Source organism: Plecotus auritus (genome assembly GCF_963455305.1).
Source record: "Plecotus auritus genome assembly, chromosome: 3".
NCBI classification, from domain to species: Eukaryota; Metazoa; Chordata; class Mammalia; order Chiroptera; family Vespertilionidae; genus Plecotus; species Plecotus auritus.
In genome coordinates this window covers 46,058,748-46,070,679 of record NC_137772.1, presented here as the reverse complement: position 1 = coordinate 46,070,679, position 11,932 = coordinate 46,058,748, and the positions used below count along the sequence as shown (strand labels likewise).

The following is an 11,932-nucleotide window of genomic DNA, read 5'->3' as shown; positions in this document are numbered from 1 at the left end:
CCAAGGCCACTCATGAGCATGTGTGATGCTGCCCAGCAAAACCGACTGAAGCTTGGAGAAGGTAGGGCTCCATTGATCTTACAAGTGGGACTGGGCCAGGGACTGTTACCAGGTTTCCATCACCTACCATAATCCCTAAGCCAATGGGGCTAGAAAAACAGCTAAGTGAGCCTCTACTCTTTTCTTTCTTAGCTTGGCATCCACAGTTTGGTGACAGCAGTGACCCCAGCTTTTGGTAGTGGAGGAACAGCTCTGGGAAGTGAGCAAGGAACATGCTTCCAAAGCAGATCCTGGCATTGGGCATTTGATTATCCCTAAACTCCAGGACACCCATAAGAATCCCAGCTGTGGGGACAAGACCGTGTGGTTAACTTGCTAGAAGGTATAGCTATATTTATTTTGGACTTAACAATTCATACTACAAGGAGAATATTGGACATTCCCTTCACTGTTGTAGGCATCTTACCACCAAACTGGAGGCAATTCTTTTTTTGTTTTTTTGTTATATAAATTAACCCATTTATTATAGGCTCGCAGTGTTTCAAACTGTGGAGCTTCTACTGGTCTTTCAATTCCTTCAGTCTTCTGATGGCTGACTTTACTGTGACGGCAGAAGTGAGGTTGTAGGTCCAGGCACCACCAGCGACTGTTTTCATGCAGGAACCACAGTGCCAGATCCCCACGGCTCGCCTCTTCATCTTGGTTTTGCCACAGAAGGAGCAAGTGTACTTGGCGTGCTGGCTGATTTCAATTTTCATCACCATTTTCCTGAGGGAGGCGCCATAACGGGTCCCATATTTACCGACAATTCCCACTTTCTTGGTGCGTTTAGCCATTTCGCCGCGAACTAGAGGAAGCCTGGAGGCAATTCTGGACAAATCTCCTGTCCTCCCATCACCCGCCCCCTCTCAATTTCTGAACTGGTCTCCTAATTACTGAGATTCTACAGCAGTCTTCTTTGACACGTTTTTCCCTTTGCCCTTAACTTAATGAAGCAAGTGGTTTGTTTATTTCCCCTTGGCAAATCTTTACATCCAATTCCTTTCCCATTCCCTGGCCACCACTATATTTTAGGCTCTTCAGTTGGATTTAACTAACAGCCTACATACCAACCTCCATGTTAGGTGTTGGAGATAAAAGGAAATATAAGATTTAGGCCTTGTGATCACGCTGTCATTGTGTATTGGGCAACACATAAAGCTGGGAAAAATTGCATTGTTTTGTAAAATTGACTCTGAATGTATTGCCTGAAAAGTTTTTGTTTGTGCTTGGTCTGGTTTTATTTTTTCTATAATCAGTACCTTGATGGGATGCTGCCTGCTATCCTTACACCTTTTCTCAAGGAAGTACCCAACAAAAGCCAACAACAAAAAAACAAAGAATCTCGCCTGGCCAGCGTGGCTCAGTGGTTGAACATCAACCTATGAACCAGGAGGTCATGGTTCAATTCCCGATCAGGGCACATGCCCAGATTGCGGCCTCAAACCCCAGTGTGGGGCAAGCAGGAGGCAGCAGGTCAATGATTCTCTCATCATTGATGTTTCTATCTCTCTCTCCCTCTTCCTTCCGCTCTGAAATCAATATACATACATATATATATCCTATCTAATAAAAGAGTAATATGCAAATTAACCCTCACTCCGCGACACCCACAAGCCACGCCCACCAGTCACGCCCACCAGCCAATCAGAGAGAATATGCAAATAAACCCAACCAAGATGGCTGCAGCCACAGAGAGCAGGAGGGAGGCTTGCTTGGGTTTCCCTGGCAATGGAGGAAGCCAAGCTTTCCACCTGCCCTTGCCGGCCTAGGCCTCCACTCAAGGCTACAAAGTTTCAATGATAGAAGATACATAAACCCAAACAGAAATGGCGGCAGCCGCGGAGCTGGAAAGAGCAGGAGGCTAGGGTTGCCCCCGGCGATGGAGGAAGTCAAGATTTCCACACACCCTGGCCGGCCCAGGCCTCCGTTTAAGGCTACAAAGTTTCAATTATAGAAGATACATAAATCCCCCAAAAAATGGCTGCCGCTCCAGGCTTGGCTCCGCTCCAGGCTACAAAGTTTCAATTGTAGAAGATAAATAAACCCCAGATACCAGGGCCTCCGCTTGGGTCACCAGGGGGCGTGGCCAGCCTGCAAACCACCACAGGCCCCTCGCCCAGGCTGCCCCACGCCCCAAGGGAACCCCCACCCTGATCCGGGACACCCTTCAGGGCAAACCAGCTGGCCCCCACCCGTGCACCAGGTCTCTATCTTATCTAATAAAAGAGTAATATGCAGATTGACCATCACTCCAACACACAAGATGGCTGCCCCCATGTGGTCAAAGATCCTGCCCCCATGTGGACACAAGATGGCCGCCACAAGATGGCCAGCAGGGGAGGGCAGTTGGGAGGGACCAGGCCTGCAAGGGAGGGCAGTTGGGGGCGATCAAGCCTGCAGAGAAAGACAGTTAGGAGGGACCCAGGCCTGCAGGGGAGAGCAGTTAGGGGTGACCAGGCCTGCAGTGGAGGGCAGTTAGAGGTGACCAGGCTGGCAGGGGAGGGCAGTTAGGGGTGACCAGGCTGGCAGGGAAGCGGTTAGGGGGTGATCAGGCTGGCACAGGGGTGGGCAAACTTTTTGACTCGAGGGCCACAATGGGTTCTTAAACTGGACCAGAGGGCGGAACAAAAGCATGGATGGAGTGTTTGTGTGAACTAATATAAATTCAAAGTAAAGGAGTGGAGGGGAGAGCAAGAGAACCGGATAGAACAGCCGGATCTGGCCCGCGGGCCGTAGTTTGCCCACAGCTGGGTTAGGAGCAATCAGGAAGGTATGCAGGCGAGCAGATGGAAGCCAGCAGTCCTGGATTGTGAGGCCCAGTGGGATCATGCCTAAACGGGCAGTCGGACATCCCTCGAGGGGTCCCAGATTGGAGAGGGTGCAGGCTGGGCTGAGGGACACACACACCCCTGTGCACGAATTTCGTGCACCGGGCCTCTAGTGTATATACATATATATATATATATATATATATATATATATATATATATATATATGCACTGCTTAATGTTCTGAGAAATGGGTTTTTAGGGGATTCCATCATTTTAGGAATATCATAGAATGCAATTTCACAAACTTTGATGGTTTAGCCACTACTATAATTACATGTGCTATTTTTTCATATGACTGGCAGCCTGTAGGTTTGTTTACACCAGCATCACTATAAATGTGCCAGTACTTATGGTGTAAAAGTTGGCTTCTCTTTTTATAAAGCAATTGCCTGACTTAACCTTTTAAAATTTTTTATTGAATTTATTGGGGTGATATTGGTTAATAAAATTATATAGATTTCAAGTGTACAATTCTATAATACATCATCTGTATATTGCATTATGTATTTACCAAGTCAAGTATCCTTCCGTCATCATTTATTTTCCCCTTTATCCTCTTCTACCTCTCCCTACCACTCTTTCCCTCTGGTAATCATCATACTGTTTTCTATGTCTATGAATTCTTGTTTTTGCTTAATTCCTTCACCTTTTTCACCCAGCCCCTCAACCTCCCTCCCCTCTGGTAGCTGTCAGTCTGTTCTCTTTAGCTATGAGTCTGTTTCTTTGTTTATTTTGTTCATTAGATTCCACATGTAAGTGAAATTATATGGTACTTGTCTTTCTCTGACTGGCTTATTTCACTTAGCATAAGACTCTACAGGTCCATCCAAACTGCAGCAAAAGGTAAGATTTACTTTTTTTTTTTTAAATAAATCTTTATTGTTCATATTATTACAGTTGTTCCTCTTTTTTCTCCCCATAGCTCCCCTCCACCCGGTTCCCACCCCACCCTCTGCCCTTACCCCGCCCCACTGTCCTCATCCATAGGTGTACGATTTTTGTCCAGTCTCTTCCCACACTCCCCAAACTCCCTTCCCCCCAGAATTGTCAGTCCACTCCCTTTCTATGTCCCTGATTCTATTATATTCACCAGTTAATTCTGTTCATCAGATTTTTAAAAAATATATTTTTATTGATTTTAGAGAGGAAGGGAGAGGGATAGAGAGATAGAAACATCAATGATGAGAGAATCATTGATTGGCTGCCTCCTGCACACTCATTACTGGGGATCAAGCGCGCAACCCAGTTATGACGTGTCCTTGGTCGGAATTGAACCTGGGACCCTTCAGTCCGCAGGTGGATGCTCTATCCACTGAGCCAAACCGGCTAGGGCTCATCAGATTTTTTATTCACTTGATTTTTAGATTCACTTATTGATAGATATGTATTTATTGTTCATAATTTTTATCTTTACCTTTTTCTTCTTCTTCCTCTTCTTAAAGAATACCTTTCAGCATTTCATATAATACTGGTTTGGTGGTGATGAACTCCTTTAGCTTTTTCTTATCTGTGAAGCTCTTTATTTGACCTTCAATTCTGAATGATAGTTTTGCTGGGTAGAGTAATCATGGTTGTAGGTTCTTGCTATTCATCACATTGAATATTTCTTGCCACTCCCTTCTGGCCTGCATAGTTTCTGTTGAGAAATCAGCTGACAATCGTATGGGTACTCCCTTGTAGGTAACTAACTGTTTTTCTCTTGCTACTTTTAATATTCTCTCTTTGTCTTTTGCTCTTGGCATTTTAATTATGGTGTGTCTTTGTGTGGTCCTCTTTGGATTCCTTTTGTTTGGGGTTCTCTGTGCTTCCTGGAGTTGTAAGTCTATTTCTTTCACCAGGTGGGGGAAGTTTTCTGTCATTATTTCTTCAAATAGGTTTTCAATATCTTGCTCTCTCTCTTCTTCTGGCACCCCCAAAATTCGGATGTTGGTACGCTTGAAGTTGTCCCAGAGGCTCCTTACACTATCTTCATATTTTGGGATTCTTTTTTCTTTTCCGGTTGGGTGTTTTTTGCTTCTTTGTATTTCAAATCTTTGACTTCATTCTTGGGATCCTCTAGTCTGCTGTTGGATCTCTGTATATTATTCATTTCAGTCAGTGTATGCTTAATTTCTAGTTGATCCTTTTTCATATCCTTGAGTGTCTCACTAAATTTATTGGTGGTTTCTAGAAGATTCTTGAGTAACCTTATAACCGTGGTTTTGAACTCTATATCCAGTAGTTTGCTTTCCTTTTCTGTCATTTGTCACCTGTTTCTTTGTCTCCGCATTTTAGCTGCTTCCATGAGTTGTTAGAGTGGCTTTGTGTGCTAGGTGTCCTGTAGGGCCCAGTGGCTCAGCCTCCCCAGTTTGTTATTGATGATATCCATTCTGACAGATGTTAGGTGATACCTTATTGTGGTTTAATTTGCATTTCTCTGATGATTAGTGATGTTGAGCATCTTTTTATATGTATATTGGTCATCTGTATGTCCTCTTTGGAGAAGTATCTATTCAGGTCCTTTGCCCATTTTTAAATTGGATTGTTTGTTTTTTAGTGTTTAGTTTTATAAGTTCTTTATAAATATTGGATATTAACCCCTTATCATATATATCAGGGAATATGTTTTCCCATTCAGTGAGTTGCCTTTTCATTTTGTTGATGTGCAAAAACTTTTTTTTAAAGCTAGTGACCTTACTTCTTTAAAAAAAATAAAAATAAATAAATAAAATATATATATTATTGATTTCAGAGAGGAAGGGAGAGGAATAGAGAGATAGAAACATCAATGATGAGAGAGAAACACTGATTGGCTGCCTCCTGCACATCCCCCACTGGGGACCAAGCCTGAAACCCGGGCATGTGCCCTTGACCGGAATCGAACCTGGGACCCTTCAGTCTGTAAGTTGACATTCTATCCACTGAGCCAGACCAGCTAGGGCTGCAAAAACTTTTTATTTTCTTTTTATAGTTTTATTGATTTCAGAGAGGAAGGGAGAGGGAGAGAGAGATAGAAACATCAATGATGAAAGAGAATCATTGATTGGCTGCCTCTTGCAAGCCCCCTACTTGGGATTGAGCCCACAACCCAGGCATGTGCCCTTGACCAGAATCGAACCCGGGACCCTTCAGTCTGCAGGCCGGCACTCTATCCACTGAGCCAAACCGGCTAGGGCTGCAAAAACTTTTTAAAAAATATATTCTTAAATTGATTTCAGAGAGGAAGGGAAAGGAAGGGATAGAAACATTAATGATGAGAGAGAATCATTCATCAGCTGTCTTGTGCATGCATCCCACTGGGGATCGAGCCACAACCCAGGCATGTGCCCTGACTAGGAATCGAACTGTGACCTTCTGGTTCATAGGTCAATGCTCAACCACTGAGCCACACCGGCAGGGGGATGTGCAAAAACTTTTTAGTTTAATGTAATTCTTTGATGGTGGAGGCATCCTTTCAAAGAGGTGCCTGCATCAGTGATGGCTATCTCACAGCCAGGACCAGATAAAGAGCCAGGCCACCTCTCCCACTGAGGCTCCTTGGTTTTAGAGATCTTGTTTGATTTTATAGCTGACCATTGGCTACTTGCTTTTTTTTCTCTTCCTACGCTTTAAATTCCCACTTATGTTTTAAATTCACCAATAAGGAGTAAGCTGAAAACCATAGGCCCCAAACCTAGGCCCCAACTAAAGCAGAATGCCAGGTCCAGGCCTCTTCTCTCTCGTTCTCTCCATCTCCCCACTACATACCTTCTTCTCTAAGACTTCACTGTGTGTCCCCTGACATGCTTTGTAAACTTTAGAGCCTATAAGGAGTAAACTCTTTTTTCCTTCAACATTTCCTAATGATTATTCCTCAAGGGTAATTGTAATAAGGACCACAAGGGTTGGTCCAGCTGTACCATTGGTTTATTTTTTTGTTAATCCTCACCTGAGGGTATTTTCCCATGATATTTAGAGAGAGTGGAAGGGTGGGGGAGAGACTGAGAGAGAGAGAAACATCATTATGAGAGAGACACATCATTATGAGAGAGACACATTGATTGGCTACTTGCCTCCCACATGAGCTCCGACCAGGGCCTGGGATTGAGCCTGCAACTGCATTAGCTGCCCTTGACCAGAATCAAACCCAGGACCCTTCAGTCCATACTCTATCCACTGAGTCAAACTGGATAAGGCATACAGTTGGTTTATAAAGGAGAGATGTCTGTGGGAAGCTCACTATGGATTAGGTGAGTCCCCCAGGAATTTCTAGCCAAGAGCATTACTATGAATAGACAGAATTGCACAAAACAATAATGTCTTGTGCTAAGACCTGACCAGGGCTACATCATCACTAGGTGATAGAAATTATTCAGCTCCATTATAATCTTACTAGAGGTCTGGTGCACAAAATTTGTGCATGGGGGGGGAGGGTCCCCTCAGCCCAGCCTGCACCCTCTCCAATCTGGGACATCCCTCTCACAATCCTGGACCGCTGGCTCCTAATTGCTCACCTGCTTGCCTGCCTGGTCACCCCTAACTGCCCCCCCACTGGCCTGGTCACCCCTAACTGCCCTCCCCTGCTGGCCTGGTTGCCCCTAACTGCCCTCCCCTGCCAGCCTGGTTGCCTCCAACTGCCCTCCCCTGCTGGCCTGGTCCCCCCAACTACCTTCCCCTACAGGGCTGGTCCCCTCCAACTATCCTCCCCTGCAGGCCTGGTCCCCCCAACTACCTTTCCCTATAGGGCTGGTCCCCCCACAACTGCCATCCCCTGCAGTCCTGGTTCCCCCCACTGCCTTCCCCTGCAGGGCTGGTCCCCGCCAACTGCCCTCCCTTGCTGGCCATCTTGTGTCCACATGGGGGTGGCCATCTTGTGTGTTGGAGTGATGGTCAATTTGCATATCACCACTTTATTATATAGGATAATTCCTTAATAAAAAAAATAAGATTGGCCCTGGCCAGTTGGCTCAGTTGGTTGAGCCCATGCACCAAAAAGGTTGCAGGTTAGATTCTCAGTCAGGGCACATGCCTGGGTTGCTGGTTCAATCCCAGGTTGGGGTGCATACAGGAGGCAACCAATCAATGTTTCTCTCTCCCTCTTTCTTCCCCTCTAAAAATCAGTAAGCATGTCCTTGGGTGAGCATTAAAAAAATAAAAATAAGATTGTTCTTGTGAGCTCATTCTCCCTCTCTTAGAGTTTCAGAAGCAGAAAATCTTCCCTACTCCCTCCCACCAGCCCCAGAAAGCACACAATTGAATTTATCTATCAAAATGTTTCCATTGGTACATGGAGTCCCACATAGCCAGAACTTTAGCAGCTGTGTATTCTGAAGCCTCAATAACTGTGCAGAGGAGGGCAAGAAAATAAGAAGTAACTTGACTTGCTGGTTCAGAGATGCTCTGGTTGGGTGCACACTAGGATTGGAGAGACGGATATCTCTGGGGCAGCTTTTCCAGCTAACAGGCTTTACCTTGGGCTAGTCACTTGATGTTTCTGGTTTCATTTTCTCCCATCTCTAGCTACTGACACAAGTCTGCTCAGTTGCATTGCTTTGAGAATAAAATGTACTGAAGCTTGAACTTAAAATCTGTATTCTTCCCCAAATAATTAAATCATTACTCTTTCTGTACTTTTTAAACTAATTGATTCTGATCCCCTACCAGCTCACCTCCAAGGCTAATATTTAACATTTTATTGCTCCTGTTATTACAGCACTTAAGTTATGAAACTTGCCTGTGTATTGGCTTAGCAAATAGCAACTGGGTACATGAAGACCCACTGTGCAATATTAATTGGAAACGGAGTAGATACAAAAATAGACAAGAATGGAGACTTTTCTTTCCCAAACAAACATTCCCGACTAGTTTAACATTAATAATCCATTTTAGATTTGTCCTTTGTTAATCATTTGCTACTTAGTGAGTTCTGTGACTTAATTTTTTAAAATGTCTCCTTTCAGTTCTCTGAGTTCAAAGGGATGAGCAATGGGGTGAATGTCTTTACCTCTTCCTTGTCTGCAGAGGCATCACTGGACTTTAAGGTTACAGATCTAAGGTTACAGATCCAGAAATAATTTCTGGTTGTTGTCTTCAGAGCTCGAAATTCCATTGCAAGAGAACTCTGTGCCCCCCAAAGTGTTCATGAAACATTTTTTAAAATTTTTTTTTTATTGATTTCAGAGAAGGGAGAGGGAAAGAGAGAGAGAGAAACATCAATGATGAGAGAGAATCATTGACTGGCTGCCTCCTTGCACACCCCCTACTGGGGATGGAGGCCAGGCATGTGCCTTGACCAACAATCGAACTAGCGACCCCCTCAACCTCTGAGCCACACCGGTTGGGCTGTTCATGAAACATTTTAATGAGTTTATTAGGCCACAAAAGAATTAAAGGAATTGATATAATATATAAAACTTTTTTTACCATGATGCAGTAAAATGAAAAATAAATAGAAATGAATAACCCACAAAGACATATAGTGGGAAACCAAAATGGGTTCTTTGAAATAGATAATAGTATGGGTAAAGGTCTGGAAGAATTATTCAAGGGGGGGAAAAACAGAGAAAGAATGAGAAGGCAAAAAATTTTAAATTTAAGATTAAAATAGGATGTGTAAAAAAATCATAGTAGAATACTATAAAACAACTTAATGCAATGAAAAACAGCAGTATATTTTAATAATGCACAGTAAGTTTACTTTAATAATCCAAAGATGATTTAATATCAGAAAATACAACTTACCATTTAACAACTATAAGGAAAAAATCTACATGGTTATATCAATAGATTATAATATAATTTGATAATATTCAATACCAATGCACAATTAAGTCTCCTCACTCCACCCAAAAATGTAAACTATGATTAGAGGGGGAAATCCCTTAATCTATTAAAGAGAACCTACAGGAAACATACATCAAATATCATCATATTTTGGTTATGAATTAGAAAATGCCTTTTCAAAATCAGGAACTACTAGACCCCTAGCCGGTTTGGTTCAGTGGATAGAGTATTGGCCTGCGGACCTAAGGGTCCTGGGTTTGATTCTGGTAAAGGACACATACCTTGGTTGCAGGCTCCTCCCCTGCCCGGGCCCTGGTCGAGACATGTGCAGGAGGGAACCAATCGATGTTTCTCTGGGGAAAGTTCTGTGGAGAGCGGCCACAGCATTTGGACAGGTTCAAGCCTAAGACTAATGAGAGGACATGGTCCTCTCCTGGCAAAGCCACCTGCAAGTCCTAGCTTGGAGGGCAAAGCCCTCCCAGCACAATTATAGCCAAAAGCTAAAGTTGTAAGCTTGAACCTATGGTCCGAACCTGTGGCCCCATATGGCTGAGTAATATGGGCTGTGGGAGGTGCAGCAAGTAAACAAAGCTTGATCAGGTGCATGTAATTGGGTAGATTCGAAACTCACAAGAACGTAACCACACCATTACTTTGCCTCGTGGAAACTGGCTATAAAATAAAGACACGGCTTACAGGCTGTGGCGCTGTCGCTAGCTCTCCATCAGAGAGGACAGTGTCCCACCTAGACCCAGCATTTTTCTCCTGTCTGTCTTTTCTCAATCCTTCACTGCCCCCTCTCAGGCTCACTGAACCTGGCTGAGCTGGATTGGCACATATGATGCCCAACGTGGGGCTGAGTATGCCATGGCCGTGCCGGCTCAGCACAAAGTTCTTAATCGTTATTTCTCTCTTTCTTTCATTCTTTCTAGAAATCAATGGAAAAATATCCTCGGGTGAAGATAAGAAATAAATAAAGTCAGGAACTAGATAAAGATGACCATTATCACCACTATTATTGAATATCTCTATCTTCCTCCTGAATAGCACAAGGACTTTGAAATTCTTTAATTCAGAGATGGATTAGCATTCCCAGAACATACTTCCAAATATATGTTGGTTAAAAGAAAAAAGGAATCCAAAAGAAGCAAAAGAGGTCAATAAAGTTGTACAATATTTTAGAAATGTGGATGGGAGCAAAATTATATTACAATGCTAAAGCGTTGGGAATTTATTCAACTTATTTTTTTCTATTCAACAAACATTTGTTTATACCCTATTGTGGGAAGTTTGTGTTTAAACTTTTATTATGGACATTTTTAAGCATACCTAAAAATAGAAAGACCAGTACACTGAACTTCCATGAAACAAGCTTCAACAATTACTAAGATTTTGTCCATCTTGTTTCCTTAAACTTTTATATTTAACACAATGCCCAGATACATGTAATTTCACTCAAAGATACTCCAGCATACATCTCTAAGATAAAGACATTTAAAAAGAATAATCACAGTACCATTTGATAATCACCCTGACATTATCTACTACCCAGCCATCCTGGGGCTGACTTGGGTGGAGGCTCTAGGAGGAATATACATTCAGTACTGTGTTCTCAAGAATATCTTGAGAAACTTTGTCAGGAGCCTACTAAAATCTTAATAAGGGATCTCTCTACAGTTTTCATCCAATCCATCGACCTTTATAAGCAAACACATTTAATCTGGCATTACATTTCTGTATTTATTCAACCCAAGAAGTCCCAATGATCACTGCTTCCTTTTCTAAATCTTCACAAACCATCAGTGCCTTAGTAATGTACTTTGGAATTTTACATGATGGCATTTCCTGAAACAATTTATTTCTTCCCTTGGAAACATTGGGTAAATAGCTTCAATCTTATCGTGATACCACTCCCTTTTCTGTCATTATTTTGCAATAGCCTAGTCAGATAGCTTTCCATCAACATCTGAAGTTGGAAATGAAAAATAATTTTGAAGCTGGCTGGCGTGGCTCAGTGGGTAAGCATTGACCTATGAACCTGGAGGCCATGATTTGATTCCCCAGTCAAGGCACATGCCTGGGTTGCAGGTTTGATCCCCAGTAGATAGCATGCAGGAGGCAGCCGATCATTGTTTCTCTCCCTTCCTCTCTCTCTAAAAATCTATTTTTAAAAATCTTAAAAAAAAAAATAATAATCACCTGCAAGTGTCCCCCCCCACGTCCCGTGTGGTTCAGGGTTCAGGTTCAGGGTTCAGGCTCAGACTCTGGAGTAGGCCACACACAAATGAAAGAGACTAGACAAGAAAATATTAATTTGG

The 11,932-nt window shown here is 43.1% G+C and overlaps 1 protein-coding gene across 1 annotated transcript; it reads right to left on the bottom strand.

Annotated features, from left to right (window-relative positions):
- Nucleotides 1-557: 557 nt before the first annotated feature.
- Nucleotides 558-845, bottom strand: LOC308245119 (large ribosomal subunit protein eL43-like; the record flags this gene model as incomplete). The annotated part of the gene is made up of 1 exon (XM_080661863.1): nucleotides 558-845. Exon 1 carries the CDS (start codon nucleotides 834-836, stop codon nucleotides 558-560), a length of 279 nt encoding a protein of 92 aa, XP_080517989.1. The 5' UTR covers nucleotides 837-845.
- Nucleotides 846-11,932: the final 11,087 nt, after the last annotated feature.